Source organism: Moschus berezovskii, chromosome 4, assembly GCF_049115385.1.
Source record: "Moschus berezovskii isolate FMDL1 chromosome 4, NW_MosBer_1.0, whole genome shotgun sequence".
Lineage (NCBI taxonomy): Eukaryota > Metazoa > Chordata > Mammalia > Artiodactyla > Moschidae > Moschus > Moschus berezovskii.
Genome location: NC_142463.1, coordinates 37,061,530 through 37,079,190, shown reverse-complemented (window position 1 = coordinate 37,079,190; position 17,661 = coordinate 37,061,530). Strand labels below are relative to the sequence as shown.

Genomic DNA, 17,661 nt, shown 5'->3' with positions numbered 1-17,661 from the left:
AAGACTTTTGAGAGTCCCTTGGACTGCAAGGAGATCCAACCAGTCCATCCTAAAGGAGATCAGTCCTGAGTGTTCATTGGAAGGACTGATGTTGAAGCCGAAGCTCCAATACTTTGGCCACCTGATGTGAACAGCTGACTCATTTGAAATGACCCTGATGCTGGGAAAGATTGAAAGTGGAAAAAAGGGACGGCAGAGGACGAGATGGTTGGATGGCATCACCGACTCAATGGACGTGAGTTTGGGTAAACTCCGGGAGTTGGTGATGGACAGGGAGGCCTGGCATGCTGTGGTCTATGTGGTCACAAAGAGTCAGACATGACTGAGCAACTGAACTAACTGAAATAAACTGATGCCTTTGGGAAGAAATCTATTACTGAAAGAAGTTTATCTCTGAAAGTTTTTAAGAAAAGGACTACAGCTAAACTTACTACTTACCAAATTTGGCTTTAAAACTTTTCACTGAACTGTTCAGAACTTCCAGCATCTTGGCTAAAATAACAGTGTCTGTTAATAAAGTTTATAAACACAAAATAATTGAAGGCATGCTAGAGTTCTGAATATTTTTCTACAGGAGAAAATTCAAGGAGTAAGAAGCTCCTCTTTTCAAGCACAGAACTAAATTTCACTGAAAAAGTTCTTATAATTTCACATATTTTTCACAATAAAAAATATGTTTATTCTAACATTGACTGGTACGTATGTGTCAAATACAGGAAGTGGTGCAACTGAGTAATCCATGAAACCCACTGAACCCTCGAATGAGCCAATTCTGGGAACACAGACAACCTGAGAAGCTTCACAGGACAGACACAAAACTGCCTTGTAAGATATAATTTTTAGAAAAAAAAAATATATATATATATATATGGAGAACACAAATTTATATATACCAATGACTAAAGGGCTAAGAGACATCATGTATCACTTTCAAGTTTGTGAACATTTTTCATTTGAGGTCCAATGGAAATCCAGTTTCACTGCCTCCTTCTGCTGGCAGTGTCCCTAATTCTAAAGTCAGGTTGAACCACTCTCTCCTTTTACCCCTGTAGCATTTAATCCTGCTGGCTTTCAACCACCATGAACTGGGAAGGTCTGTCTCCCTCAATAATCCTAACAATATTTCATACAATTAGAGAACATCAATTTTAACAAAGGACTTTGGCACTTGGAGCAAAAGTTCAAGTTGATCATTTAACTGTCATAACTTTGTGACTTCCCTGGTGGCTCAGTTGGTAAAGAATCCGCCCGCAATGCAGGAAACCCAGATTTGATCCCTGGGTGGGGAAGATCCCTTGGAGAAAGAAATGACAACCCACTCTAGTATTCTTGCCTGGAAAATTCCTTAGGCAGAGGAGCCTGATGGGCTACTGTCCATGGGGTTTCAAAGAGTCAGACACAACTTAGAGACTAAACTGAACTGAACTTTGTGACAGAGATGGGGCAGAAACCACAGTTCCCACCTTACAGATGGTGACTGACAACAGAGAAAATCTGGTTTGCCATTGAAGACAGGGACTCAATGGAGTCATCTTTGAACCTACTCTGTACTGCACACAGTCAGCACTTAATAAAGATTCAATGACTTGGTTTGACTTGAATTATATTGATTAGATGACCAGCTCTTCTTCTACATGCACTGGAGGAAGATGAGAGAGACAGAAGAATTTTCTTTCTTGTACTGAGGTATGAACCACCATGTGAGGGTACCATCTTCTGTGACATGTCTGAAAATATGTTAGATTTCTATCTATCTAGAAGAGCATTAATGGCATTCCTACTTACAGTAGGGAGAAAGCTTGGGGAGCACAAAAGTGAAAGTTCAGGTTGCCTCTAGATAAGGCAAGAATTGAGTGGTAAGAACCTGCAACAAGGAACAGTCAAGGAAGGAGCCTAGATCAAGGCTTTTCAATTGCTAACAGGTATAAGCACCATCCAGAGATCTTGTTAATATTCCATGGATCTGGGTAGGGTCTGAAATTCTGTACTTCTAATAAGCTTCCAGATGATGCCATGTTGCTGGTGCTTGGACCACACTCTGAGTAACAGATTAGACTTCACATAATACAGATTTCATAGTGTATCATATGGGTGTTAATTAAGCTACTATAGGAAAAAATTTCATATGGAAATCTGAAAATATTCAGACAAAAATCAAGAAAGTTACAGAAAACATTCTATAGAAGATTTATTATTGGAATTCTTGATGTAGAGCCTGTGATAATGAATTCTCCTTTTATTTTTTTTTAAAAGCATTATCTTAAAAATCAATAAAGTATTACCTTTAGAAAAAAAGGATTTGATTCCCTTAAAGGAATACTCTTCGAGGTGAGCGATAATTGCAATAAAATGTTATATACTACCACTTGTCAACGGTGCCCTTGGTGGAGCCTTAGCAATTGTTTTGCTTGCTGTTGTTGTTTAGTTGCTTAGTCATGTTTGACTGTTCTGAGACCCCATGAACTGTAGCCCGCCAGGCTACTCTATTCATGAGATTTCCCAGGCAAGAATACTGGAGCAGGTTGCTGTTTCCTCCTCTAGGGGATCTTCCCAATCCAGGGACTGAACCTGTGTCTCCCTGTCTCCTGCACTGGCTGGCAGAGTCTTTACTGCTGAGCCACCGGGGAAGCCCATTGTTTTGTTTACTACTTGCTAATAATTGGATTTGACTGAATAATAGCCTACAGATTGAGAATATAGTAAACATCAATTCCGAGAGAATTACTGGTGGCAAATTCTGCTTTCAGATTTATGGAAAGCACCCAAATTCCCTGCTTTATAGGCTTCATTCATTCACTCAATCAACATTTATTGAGTACCTATTATGTGCCAGACACCGTCAGGGATGCTGGGTGTACAGCAACAGAAAAGACAGACTCAGGCCCACTGCTCAGAGTGTATATCCAAGTAGGAGAACATAAGATAACAGGAGAAGATGGTATAAAGAAAGGGAAAGTTTATGAATTATAGGACAATGGAAGAGAAACAGCAGCTATTTTAAGTCACTGGAAGCCTCACTGATGATATATTATTTGAACAAAGATCTGAATCCTGAGGATTATATGATTTTATGAGAAAAATGATAGATATCTGACTTTGTTAACAGTTAATACTATTGGCTCATGTATTATATCCTATGTGTATTAAATAAACCCACAATCCTTCCCTGACCTGCGTACATGTGAAGGGTTTTGGATAAGGAAGTGGGGGATTTTTCAAGTCTTTCTGATGAATAATTTAAAAACTTTTTATTGTTATATTTTTAATTTCAATACAAGCCTATCACACGAGACCTTAAAATACAAGCATAAATGTTTATAGTAAAAAAGATTACTGGGTAGAGAAGACAAGACTTACATTCCAAAATCAGAACTGAAATTTGGATTAGGGATCCCCAGGTTTACTATCTGTGTGACTCTGGGCAAGTCACCTAACATTTAATAATTCTCAGTTTTCATCTCTACAGAGGCAAGCTCACTCTACTTGCATGATTTAGGGCAATTAAAAAAAAAAAAAACCTTGGTAGACAGGAAGTACTTAAACAATTGTAACCATAATCTTTGCCATACATACGAAAGCACCATGCTCAGTATCTGACTCAGTGTAGGCGCCTGCCTCTTGGTTTCCTTCCTATTCATTTGCATTATCAGTTCCTCTGCAGTTTTTCATTTGTCCAGATAAACAAGAGTTGATGGTATGTGCACTTTTGCTTGATAGAATTTCATAGGACTCATTTCATCAGTGCATGATTAGCTTCAAAGCTTCAAATCTAACCCAGTTTTGAGATAACTGGGAAACGAAACTAAGTGGAGAGAACAAATACAGCATTGTAAGAGAAGCAAAAGTCAGCTTGAGGTTGTCTGATGTTTTTAAACTAACATCATCTTTAATCTCCTATGCCCTTCTTCCCAGATAATAAGAGCTGTGCACTAAAAGTGCTGAGATAAACTAATGGGGAACAGGATACTACAAAAGACATTTGAAAGAGCCCATGTAATTTACTGCATGTCTGGTTTGTTTTACTTTCCAAAGCCTTCCTGTTGCTCCAGGAAATTTGTCTCTTCTGGCAACCTTCGTCCCTCTTTTGGCCGGGGAGCGCTGAAAAAGCATTTGAGGGCAGGTAAACAGATGCAAAGCTTTCTGAGTGGAGGAGTAAGCACAGGCCTTGCTTCCTGGGTCACATCTGAGACATAAACAAAGTATCCTTTAGTACTAGCTTGTGAGAATTATTCCAAATGTAGGCAACCAAGAGGCTGCTGGCCTTCAGATACACATAAATTCCCAACACGTTGTGAAGGTAATTTACATGTGTGGACCACTAAAAGCCTCCTACTCAATGAACTGTATCCCTGGGGAGATGCTAGGCCTGGATCAGTGTGGGAACAACATAAGGGTGTCCTCTGTGCCAAAAAGGGGATTGGGCTAGTGGAAAATCCCCCAAAAGGGCCATCTGGCAGCATAAATTATCCATTTAAAATGGCTGGTGTGAGTTAATGACACCAAAGCCACCAGGAACATGTACAACATCCTTCAGTTGAGTTTTAATGTCCCCTCAGGCCCTGTTTCAATTATGACTTTCTATGCTGAATAGGGACAAATGTAAATTTATCCACTGTCCCCTCCCATCCCCTGCATATATACCGTGAAACTGCATTTTTCAATAATGAAATAGAAATAGAGAATGGAGCATCAGTCCAGGAATACAGTAAAATTGTGAGGGATTTCTCTAAAAGTATAAATTTTTTTCCTTAGACAACTCCCCCCTACAATTAATTATATGCTTACACTATATGTATATATATATACACACACACATATATGTATATAGCATGTGTGTATATATACATATAATATAATATGTAGTGTAATCATGTACATGTGTATGTGTGTATATATACATATATGTATGTATATACATATATCCTCCCCAAAAGGATTTAGCCATTAAACTTTAGTTATTTAATGACCATAAGGGATACAGTTATTTGGATGTTAAAAATTATGATCAGTTGAATCATAACATGCAGAAGAGAGGAACAGAATTACTCTGAATAAAAGAGTCACTAGGTCAACATATTCTATATTCAACCTACTCCCACAGCTCCCACATAGGCTTAAAAAGAATCTACTTAAGGATCCAGAGGACAGGCTCCTGGGAGAGGAGCTTCATGTACATCAACATAAAAAAAGCAGCTCAGTCTGTGTAAAACCAAGTTAGTATGACCCTCAAGCACAATATACATATATTTTGATTCTCACTTTCACAGAAGCAGGTAAGCTGGCCAGGACTTTAACTGGCCTTTTAAAAAGGGTTCAAAGAACATGTAGATCTTTTAATTTTTTAACAGCACATAAGCTTCTCATTGGCACTATCCTGAGGTCATGCTAATGTGCATTTGGCAGCACAGGTGGTCAGCACGTTCGTTTAGGCCAGGGTGTATTTCTTGACCGCTTTCAGCAAACTGGCATGGATCTCAGTGTGGGGTGAGCTGATGTCTAGCCCTCTGTAGAAGACCCATCACACTCTGAGCACTATATTGATGATACTTAGAAAATGGTGGCTGCTGCTGCTAAGTCACTTCAGTCCTGTCCGACTCTGTGCGACCCCACAGACAGCAGTCCACCAGGCTTCCCCATCCCTGGGATTCTCCAGGCAAGAACATTGGAGTGGGTTGCCATTTCCTTCTCCAATACATGAAAGTGGAAAGTGAAAAGTAAAATTGAAGTCATTCAGTCGTGTCCAACTCTTAGCGACCCCATGGACTGCAGCCTACCGGGCTCCTCCGCCCATGGGATTTCCCAGGCAAGAGTACTGGAGTGGGTTGCCATTTCCTTCTCTAGAAAATGGTGGCACCAGAGGCTAAACCCCATCCTTATGCCTCCTGTATCACCACATAACAATCTTATGTGTCTCTTCTCCACCCCAATGGTGAATTCCTTGAAAGCAAGAGCCACAACCTTCTCATTCAGCTTTGTGTTCCCAGAACCAGGCATAGGGCCTCATCCACAAAAAAGTTCCCAGTGAAACCGTGAGTGAATGAATGGATAAATTGGGTAAAAAGATTAGGTAGAAGGGAGGCAAAATGAAATCTTCACATTTTGGTAAAGGGAACAAGATAAAGGACTCAGCTAGTGGGGACCGAGGTTTTGTTTTTAATCATCATACAGTAAAACTGCCTGGAGGTTCAGAAGTGGAAGGTATGCATTTCTATTAATATGAATGTTTACACATGTATAGATTCCTGTAACCACCACCACAATCAGGATACAGAACAGTTCCATCATCCCCCAAACCTCTGCTGTGCTGCTTCCTCTAGAGTCACACTCTCTGAAGATTCTCTTTTGATATGTTAGGGGAGAGAAAGGAGTTAAGATTGAAGGTGAAAGGGGTTCAGAGATTTTCTCGGTGCTTATTTTTGCAAGGAATTACTCTGAGGCAAGAATTGGGAAAATCTTTTCAAACTTACTGTGCTAGGTATAATTCTTAGTTGGGTTATGCATATTACCTCATTTAATTCTCAAGAGCATTGAAATGCCTATTATTATTGACAGATGATAAAAATGGGGACACTTAGTCTCAGAGAGGTTAGGTGGTTTGCCCATAATCACAGAGCCAGCAGAAGCGGAGCCAGGATTACACTCAGCCTGTCTCTTTCCAAAGCCCACTCTATGCTCTACATCATTAGACTTTGCATATTGAGAAAGGTACCGGAGAAGATTCTCCCTTGCCAAGCTGGAGGTTATAGACACTGAGAAAAGTTTCAAAAGGCTTCTGATATCAGAATTAGTCACATTGCTCAAGACTCCGAAGTCAGGACTAAACTACCCCAGGAGGTTAGACTAGCAGTCATTATTTGCTAAGTTCATGAAAGATGGACATAAAGATAGCTATTCCTTTTATTTTTATTTTATTTTTTGGCTGTTCCTTTTAAATAGAAAAAGAATTGTGATGACAAAACATATTTAAAAGTTTCCTCATTTTATAAAGATCCAAGTGCAAGCTACTGCACAGGGAGCCCTCCTTTCCTCTCTAATGCTATTGCTGCAGTAGAAAAAGTTGATGGATTTTTATTCTGATTATTAAAAGATAAAACCAATCCCAAAAGGCAATTAGTATAAAATGAAAGCAAAGGCAAATGGAACGCTGGATTGCTGTGTAGTGAAAACATGTAAGAGTAGAAAACCTTACACACCATTCTCAATCTTTCATCTCAGTTGAATGGCATCCTTGCTCTGCGACCCTTTCATAAAAGCAGCAGTCAGGTACAAACACGTGTTCATGTGGAGAAAATCAGAAAGTCCGCTGCTCTGAGCTCACTCCCTTAGCTTTCTGCCTGGCGTCACTCCCTCCTCCCCCCACCCCCACCACATCTTAGACTTCACAGTGGCTGCCCGCTCCGCTTACCTGGCTCCACTTCATGCCACCCGCTGGACTGACTTCCGCTCCCCGGGGAGCGCCCTTGGCCTGTGTAAAATGGCTCTTCACCAGGACTGTCCATTTCATCCTCCACAGACTTGAGGCGCTTCGTGGAGCTGAAATAACAAACGGGTACATGTTTAAAAGCCATCCAAACCACCTTTCTCCTGGACGTGGCATCTCTGGTGGAAAGAAAGCCAAGGGAGGAAGCAATTGGGTAACTCGGTGTGTTTCGTGGGCTTCTTTGGGCTCTGGTTCAGTTTAGTGAGTCACTGGATGGAGAACAAACTCTTGGGTCTATGCTGTTCCAAGTGTCTGGGTTTGGTTTTTATTGTCACTTGAGTTGCTGCTGCCGCCACATCCGGTTCCTTTTCCTTTGAGGAACTGCTGGCTGGCTCTGTCTCCTGTCTCCACCTGGAAGACTGGGTAGTAAGCCCACATGTGTATCTCCCAGAGCGTTGGCTGGGGCATTGCCGTCAGCAATGATCCTAGACATCTACGCAACCCCTCTGGCACCCTAGGAAGGAGAAAAATCAGAGCACACAACCCTTGAAGAAAAGCCTGAATTGCCTTTTGGTGTTTTTTTTTTGCCATATTTTCTCATCTTCTACTTAGATCTCTTCAGTTAAAAAATATTTATTGCACAGTGACAATACCTTCCTTCTACTTTTGTCTAATCCGTTCACTGTTTTATCTCTAGTGCCTAGATTGGGACCTGGCCTACTGTCACTATGCAGGCTCTAGAGATAAAACAGTGAACAAACAAGACAAAAGTAGAAGAATTCTACTTATTCTCCTTGTGAGAATAAGGGACATGGAAAAAAGAGTGACCCAGTGACCTGCATGCCACTTCTCTACAAGGAAATTACCAAAGATGAAATTCTATGCCATCAAGTGGGGATGTTTTAGTTTTGGAGAAGTATGGTTGGGAAATTTCCAGAATATATTCTATTTCTTCCAGTTAAAGAACTGAGGTCTTTTTCTCCCAATTTGAGGTTGCAAGAGTTAAACGGTAGTGAAATGCTACATGTTGCTGATGTTCTAAATGTATTAACTGATTATGTAACTAACACACCAGAATGAGTGGATTTCATACCTGGTGTGAGTACTAGTTGGGTAATCTCTTCCTCACATGTCAGGTACAGAATTTTTAACATATGTTCATTCATCAAACATTTATCGTGCACCTCCCACATGCCATGCACTGTGCTAAAGGCTAGAATATTGAATCAGATATAATTCCTGTCTTCGTGGGGTCTGCAATCTCATGGATGAGGAACAAGAGGTAAACAAAATTGTGCAAAGAGAAACACAAGTATGACGGTGGAACCACACAGAGGTCATAGTGGGTGCCTTGATGGAGGAAGAAAACAATGAACAATGATACACAGAGAAGGTCGGGAAAGGATGCCCGGAGGAGGCGGTTCCTGAACCGTCTGTAAGAGGAGGGGCTAGGAGATGGGGCAGGAAGAAGAACAGGGCAGGGACAGGCTGTTATTTAGGTGGTGCACTCTGGAGGCAGCCATTCTGGATTTTAAGGCAATGAAATGCTTCTTTATCAACTGGCAAAGTCCCCCTCTCAAGCTCCTCCTGTTTGCCCCAGCTTTGTCACCCCATCTGTGGCCCAGGACAGCCTCATGATCCCAAACCTAAAGAGTTAAGGTATGGCACATTAGAGGCATTCCAGGACTTGGCACTGTGGCAGGGAAGGTCTGTCCTAACTGGCATGCTCCTGTCGCCCAGGTTACTATTCCCAACATCATTCCAGGAGGGAGGTGCACGTCAAGCAGAAACAGCACCACAAGCAGCGTGTGACACTCGCAGAGAGCTGACAGGTGTTTACTATGGTTAAAGTGGCAGAAGGGGTACAGAGAAAGATGGGGTGAAGATGATAGAAGACATGGTATGTCTGGACTTTATCCTACAAGCAACAGAGGCTCCCTGAATAGATCTAAACAGGAAGTGACGTCAGAGTCATCTGTCAGAAAGGTCATTCTGGTAGTTATAGAGTTTATGGCTTTTGAAGAGCTAAGGGAAAAGAAGGAGACAGAACCTTCCCCGGGGAGATAGTTAAGAGGCCACTGCAGCCATCCAAGTAAAAAACTGAGGAAGGCCCAGTTGAAGGCATGAAATTCTAGTTACTGAAATTGCCATATCAGGAGTTAAGCTCTATTCTAATGAAAGTTAGATTGCAGGAAAGCAACAGACCTGTAGCATGCCAGCTTAGTAGCCAAAGAAAAAACCTCTAACGATTTATTTAATGTCCTTTGCTTGGTTTTCCTTGAAGTTTAATGAAAAAGAGCCACTCAAAGAATTTTTCTGTATTTTATGTAAAACTGCATCTAACAGAAGTACTTTATAAAAGGACATACACAAAAAAATTCCTAATACATAAAAGCAGAAAAAAATGTGGTATCTTTAAAAGCATTTCTAGTTTCCTTTTCTTAGAAAAGGTACATTACATAAGCTAGTGCTTTCCCTTCTTGCCTTGGAAACCAGGCATCTCACAGCTAAACGTAAGGAATAACTCTGGGTTCAGGTTCTTGATATAAGAGTCTCTCCTATCTTTCCACATGGTTTCTGCCCTCTCTGTATTTAATATTATCTGTTATATTTTTGGGGGGTCGCAAAGAGTCGGACACGACTGAGCGACTGAACTGAACTGAACTGAAATAATTTTAGTTAGAAGTTGAAAGAATACAAACTGGAAACAGAATAAATATTTTCTTATGTTCCCTGGCAAATAAAATGCAAGACCTACGTTCTCTGACAGGAGCTTGAGATCTGTGGAGAAGGAGATTATCAGGAATTTTTTTTTAAATCTCTAGTGCCTATCACAGTATCTGACTAATAACAGATACTCAAACACTGCTGAATTGGGCTACAGATTTAGAAACAGTCACATGAGTGCCTGTGACAAGGATTCGCCCAAGTCTCATGATTCAATGAGATCCCACCCAAAATGCCAACTTCATTACCTGTCTTTCTCCAAGTAGCAATATTTTTCTGAGGTTCTAATGCTTTTGATTTCCTTGGTGTCCTCTAGAATAAAAATGCAAATACTCATGCATTAAGAGTTAGTTACTCAATTGTATTCGACTCTTTGCGACCCCATGGACTGTAGCTTGCCATGCTCCTCTGTCCATGGAATTCTCTAGGCAAGAATACTGGATTGGGTTGGTAGCCATTCCCTTCTCCAGGGGATCATCCTGACTTAGGAATCAAACCTGGGACTCCTGTATTGCAGGCAGATTCTTCATCATCTGAGTCACGAAGGAAGCCCTACTCATGTGGTTATTAAATACTAAAGGTGAGAGAGTCTGTAGATATTAGCTGACCCCTCAGTTTGAAAGCAAGGACTGTCAGGGGTTGACACAGGATAAATGTTGGGAAGGTGGAGATACAGGCTAGAGGAGAGAACAAGATCCAGGAGGGAAGAAAATTAGAAGTGCCAGGAGCGATGGGTGAAGGACTTCCAGGACAAAGTTTACTGACTTCACAAACCTGACAGCTGGTTTATCTTGATGAAGTTCTTTGGGACAAGAAAAGTATATTTCATCCCAATTTTTGCATTACCCCTTCTATGATTTTGAACATATTTACTGGAAGGAATACAGAACCTACAGTTAATACCTATCAATCTTCTTTATTTTTTTAAATTTAGATATGAATCATTCATTACTTTTGTTCCTTATTTTTTTTAATTTTTATTTTGGCCATACTGCACGGCATACAGTATCTTAGTTCCCCAACCAGGGATGGAACCTGTGCCCTCTGCAGTGGAAGCTCGGAGTCCTAACCACTGGACAGCCAGGGATCCCCGTTATTAATTCTGGCTTCTTGCTGTTGACTATCTAACACAAATTCTATGCTCCCAGAAACACTTGAGAGACACAGGAAAGGACCAGTAAGGTCTCTACACAAGAAGGAGGATAAATACTCTTTTAAGTAATGACACACTCTCTTCTTGGGTGTGGAATTTGTTCTGTCTTTAGCAATTTAGAAATTAAGGGAAGACTATTACCTTCGTTTCAAATATTTGCTTAATTCCTACTATGCGCAAAGCCTAGATGTTTTACCTTGTCCCTAAAGAACAGCAAAATCCCTCTTTCCTGAGTGTTCCGAATGCTCTGAACTAAAAATCTTCATTCACTTGTCAGTCTATATCATGAGACTGCAAAGCTCCTGTTTCTTGACTTTACATCCATAGTGCCTTATGGATCTCATATCCTTGGGACTTAATACGTGTTTGCAGCTGAACTGGAAGAGTTCAGCAGGGGTCCCCAACCTCCGTATCGTGGACTAGTACTTCCTGTCATATCAGTAGCAGCATTAGATGAGAAATAAAAGTGCACAATAAATGTCATGTGCTTGAATCATCCCAACACCCCCTCCCCAATCCGTGGAAAAACTGTCTTCCATGAAATTGGTTCCTGGTGCCAAAAAGGTTGGGAACTACTGCTCTAAGGGATCTGCAAACCAGAAGGGAAGGCAGGAACTGTACATACCTCCAAGATGATAATAATAATTCAAAATAGCAAATGCTAACTGTCCATGAAAAGTAGAGATGCCAGATAATTCTTTCTGGGGGCTTCCTATTCTATTGTTCCTTCCTGAAAGAGTGAGCCCCATTCCTAAGAGGATTTAGTGTTAAAATAGCATGGTTTGAAAGTTCCAACAGCTCCAAGTTTGAATGTAGACTCTACCCTTGGTCAAGTTACTTAACTTCTCTGAGTTGTGGGCTGACCCACTGTTACATGCAACACTGTGCTGTAAAATTACTGTGAAGATTAACTCCTATCAGGTATGTAAAGCACCTAACACAGTGACTGCCACAGAGCAGGTGACCAATTAATATTGGCACAGCATAAACAAAGACCAATTGGTTGATGAACTTTTCTATATGGAAATCTGGGGTATTCTCCTGGGCACAGTTCCTCAACTGTACACAGATAATTCTGCTGAGTCTATATATTTAAAGAATAATTTTAAAAGAATTATCTTAGGAGAGCCTAATGAGAGCAAAACAAACATATTACCAAGTTATTAACTACTGATGCTGTGTATAATTACTGCCTTATCAGGGTTAGTTATTTGCAGAATATGGGAATGACACTAGCTTTTTAAAGTACGTTAATACCCAGGCTTCCACACAGAAAGTTGAAACAAAAGGCAAAAAACAGCTGGAGAAGCTGGGCTGTCCATGGTACATGCACAGTGCACATATGAAAAACAATCAACTTTTAAATTAATCACTAACCACAAGTATTTGCAAAGCTTTTTCATGTTGACTAAGTGTAGTTACACACAATGTCCCTTCCATCAGCAAACATTCAAAATCCTCAGAATGTATTAATACCCGAATATGTTCAAAATCTCATTCTTTTGTTATAAATTTTTTTTTTTTTTTTGCGGGGGTGGAGGGGTGGCACTGGAGATGACATTTTTATACCCCAGTGAACTAGCGGGGATATTTAAATAATGTGAAAGATGATGGTAAGACTTGGTGGTTATATCTGGGAAAATACTGTTTCTTTAGCTGTCTTCAAGTTATTGGTAGTAACTAAGCTGATGATTTTTTTAAGTAATGATGGTTAAAATACATAAAGTCAAGGTAAGAATGAGTCTCTACCAGGGAAAATTTCTATCATCTGGACATTGTTTTAAATCCTAAAACGCTTGCTTTAGGAGGAATATACCTTTGTCAAATGTTTTTCTGCAAAGTACACAAACATTAAAGATCGTTCTGCACCATTCTTTTCTTTGCTGTCACAGTCCAGTGCTAAAGCCAATTTGTAAAAGAATACTGTGGGTTTAATGCCTAATCCCTTTCCCTCTGGTACAGGTTATCTGGAGACAACAGGATCTTGCAAAATGCTTCATTCTGATTTTGGCTTTGTGACCTCAAGGGGATCAAGCACCCTGGAGTCGTTATCTGGTTGTGTTCTTTTAGCTTTACTCTTTTAAAGGTCTCCTGGTGCAACAGTGCTTGTGATCTGCCCCCACAATGCTGTCGGGCTGCATCTGCTTTTACATCTTCACACTAGGATATCAAATAGTTGCCTCTCTCAGAGTAACTCCAACAGACTGGATTTTGAGAACTGCAGGGCGCAGTAGTAGGAGAAGAGCTGAAACTGAGCAGTGACGTTTGCTGCCGGCATGGAGACAGGGACTGTCGTCACCAGGGCCAACTTTCTGCCAAACTAGCCAAAACACTTTCCCCTAGTCAAGCCTTGTCCTTAACTTTCTGAGAACATGCCAGTGTCATACTCCATCCTGCCTCTGTCTTTGCTTACGTCTTCACCCCACCCAGAACACCCTTCCATGACTTTCCATCTCACTCACTCTGACTAATGCTTACAGTTTATAGCTGAACACAAGTCGCTCATTTTGGATAAAGCTGTCTTTAACTATTTTCAGCCCATGCCACAGAACTGATGGACTGATGTGTATGTGTGAGTCTTCATGTATATATGTGTATGTGGGTGTGTATATATACGTGTGTGTGTGTGAGTTTATGTTGTTGTTTAGTTGCTAAGTCATGTCCGACTCATTTGCAACGCATTGGGCTGCAGCCCACAGGCTCCTCTGTCCATGGGAATTCCCAGGCACGAATACTAGAGTGGCTTGACATTTCCTTCTCCAGGGAATTTTCCTGACTCAGGGATGGAAACTACATTTCCTGAATTGGCAGGTGGATTCTTTATCACTGAGATACCTGGGAAGCTCCCCCACCCCCACCCCACACACACACACGCACACATAGGTATGCTGCCTGTGCATTTGTTCTCTCTCTCCTCAGTGACACTGAAAATCCATTAGGGCTGAACCCACTTCTACTATCTATTACCAGAGGCGTACTGCTAAATGTCTAGTAGGCCCAGAGTTAAAAATCAAGGTGTGTAAACTATGAAGTTTGACCTCTTTAAGAGCCAACAATAAAATTACCTGGTAGAGGATGTGCTGGGTAAAGACCTCCTCATTGCTCCTGGACTCATGCTGTAGTATGAAGAACTTTCTAAATCTGAGAGAGAAAAATTGGGACCAGTTCCTGCAGCTATTGGTGCTAGAATTAAAAAAAAAAAAGAAATATCAGGTAAGGTCTGTGAATAAAAGATCAATGAGAACATATTTCAGTGTTACATTTAACACATTTTATATTTGAATTTATATGGTTAGCTTATCCAGATTTATCAGTAATGAACTCAGACCTTAAGAGAATTCTGACAATAAAAATCCTCTGCATCAGAAGGACATATTTTTTATGATATACCTTTCATCTTTTCTCTTTTTTTGTAATGGTAAATTGTCACTAAGGTTGCCATATTCCTGGATGCTTCTAACAAAAATACCTTCACATTTTGGTCTGCTACTTTTCTTGAACGACCAGCATTCCCTGGGGTTTTTTCTAGCTTTGTTTGATCCTGATAGCTTCCACACATCTGTATTTTGGAATTAGTTCTGAACTGCAAATTCATCTTTTGCAGGTCACCCAATCCCAATTTCATGTGATGAGAATGTGTGATTTTCCCTTACTCCCAATCACCTCAGCACCCTGCATACATCTTTACTGTCTGTCCCACCTTCCAGTTTAAGGCAAGGTCCTCAAACTATGGTCCCTGAGCCATAATTTTTGTAGATAAAGTTGTACTGGAAAAGCTGCACACCTTCATTTACATATCATCTCTGCTTCCACACTGCAAGAGAAGAGTTGCTGTGACAGAACCCATATGGTTCACTATGCTGAAAATAATTCTATAGGAAAATTTGTTGACCTCTGATTCAAAGGACTGTTAAAAATAACTTTGACTACACATGATTTTCAGGGTTGACCCTTGTGTGAGATGTGATTGTCTGCACTTTTTATATGTCCTGGAGCCTCTAGATATCCTGTTTACAGGAGTAGTTTAATAAATATTTTTAAATGAATAAATAACATCTACCAATCTTAAAAGACAATTCTGTGTAAAATTAGTGGTGTAATTATATACATGCAAGTAATCTGTTCTTTTGAAAGATTATACAAGGCGGAAGCAATAGATGCATTTTTTTCTGTATCAAGGCATTAGTTTGAGAGTTTTAAAGCCCATAGAAGTGGATATATAAACAAGTTAAATAGAGGCTCATATCCATAAGAAGAAAGGATAATTAGGAAAATCATGAACCAGGGACTTTCACTCTTTGAACCAATGATTACTGAGAGTCTGCTACGGCCAAGAATTATGCTGGGTAAGGAAGACACTTAAATGAATGACATGGTCCCTACCCTGAATCAGCTCTAGAGAGTTAGGCTGACAGATTAATTTCAATACAGTCTGATAAGTCCTTTGCTAGAGTTATTCCTAAATAGATATGGCTGCATAGAAGTGGGTATCTAACTCAGCTGAGGGATAAGAGGTTCCAGGGAGTAAAAGGGCCTCAGCAAATGTGAGGCCTGGGAAGAATGTTAAAAGGACAAGTAGGATTTATCCATTAGAGGAATGGAGGCATTCTAGGTAGAGAGAATAGCATTTATACAGGTAAGAGAACATAAAACGTGTATTGGATTATAACTGGTATGATGTGGTATATATTAATAATACATGGGGAAAGAGGGGAAATTTAAGGTCAGGTGGGAAAGAACTTACTTGCCAATGCAAGAGATATGGGTTCAATCCTTGGGTCAGGAAGATCCCCTGGAAAAGGAAATGGCAACCCACTCCAGTAGTCTTGCCTGGGAAATTCCATGGACAGAGGAGCCTGGTGGGCTACAGTCCATGGGGTTGCAAAATGAGTCAGACATGACATAGCAACTGAAGAAAAACAATAATATGAAGGGTAGGTAGATTTCTTTAAAGAATATGAGTTTGAGTTCAGTCAGTTATCAAGTTTATAAGCTATGAAGCTCTTATCACACTCCACTATAATGGGACTATTGGGGTTATGCAACTAGTATCTAATATAATCCCTTACACTAGGAGGCAGGCAGTAAGCATTGGTCAAATATAATTGATTGTTAGTCAAAGGAAAACCAACAAAGTACAGGAATGCTATTGTCAAATCTCTACTTATAAGCTAGACATGCCACCTGTCAGGAGGATAAGTATGGGGTGGGGGGGCAGCTGAAGAATGTAATCAATAAAACCAGAGAGACCAGTTGAGTCATTTAAATAAGAGAAGATGGGGGCATGGTCCAAGGGATACAAAGGAGGAGCCTGGAGACAGGTGTTTAGGAGCTGAAACTGAGAACATGTATTGGCTTCTGGAGTGTGGTAATGGTGGAACAGGATGGGTACAGGATAATTCCCAGGACAGATGCTTGGGAAACTGGGGAGATTGTGAAGCCATAATAAAACGATGGAATTAAGAAACAGCATGAGGGGCAAAGCAATTTCTAAAATAAACACTTAGCTGTTTGATAATGGCAATGGCTACTAGACCTTAATCACAACTATCATTATATAAAAATAGTTACTGCTAAGAAATAGAAAATAGTGAAATTCACATAGACTTTCTGAAATTCAAACACATCTCTCAATGACAGGCTCTAATCGAGGAAGGTCTTTACTTCAAAAACAAATGGTTAGGCTTGACAATGAGTGTAAACAGTTCTAATGAATAATTTTGCTAGTCATTCCCTAATTTGCTTTTTATATCAAACTTATTTGTATAATTTCCCCTTTGATTTCATAATACTTTATGCCTTAAATAGGCCATGGGGTACAGAAGGGACTGCTGTAATGGGGGCATGAAGCACCCACGACCCCTCTTAGCAGTCTGGCATATAATAGGTGGGGTTTTTTTGTTTGTTTTTTTAATTTATTTGGCCGCACTGGGTCTTGGCTGTGGCACACGAGTTCTTCCATCATTCCATGCAGCATGCAGGATCTTTTTCAGTTGCAGCATTTGAACTCTTAGTTGTGGCATGTGGAATATAGTTCCCTGACCAGGGATGGAATCCAGGCCCCCTGCCTTGGGAGTGCAAAGTCTTAGCTACTGGACCACCAGCGAAGTCCCTTAATAAGTGCTTATAGTTTGTGCCTTCATGGAGCTTAGAGATTGGCATCTCTTGTTAACTAAAAAAGAGGATAAGGCTAGATTCAGATTTTCTTCACACGTTTCAAGATGCGGTTGAGGCTTCCACTGGAGGGAGCACTGTGGAAACTGCATGACCCCACTCCTTCCTCTTGGAAGGAAACACAGAGCAAAATGTAAGGAAGATGGACTTGACTCAACGGGAGAAGTCTGAGGCCCTCTATCTGCTG

General features: G+C 40.5%; 1 protein-coding gene across 5 annotated transcripts in view; it reads right to left on the bottom strand.

Moving 5' to 3' along the window:
* NFIA (nuclear factor I A) overlaps positions 1-17,661 on the bottom strand; it is a 413,568-nt gene that overhangs the window by 107,222 nt on the left and 288,685 nt on the right. For all 5 annotated transcript variants that reach the window (XM_088835345.1, XM_055402525.2, XM_088835344.1 and 2 more), the window contains exons 5-6: positions 14,366-14,483; positions 7,406-7,533 (exon numbers count right to left, since the gene is read on the bottom strand). In XM_088835345.1, coding sequence (XP_088691471.1) covers positions 7,406-7,533; positions 14,366-14,483 — 246 coding nt within the window. The remainder of the gene's footprint in view (positions 1-7,405; positions 7,534-14,365; positions 14,484-17,661) is intronic.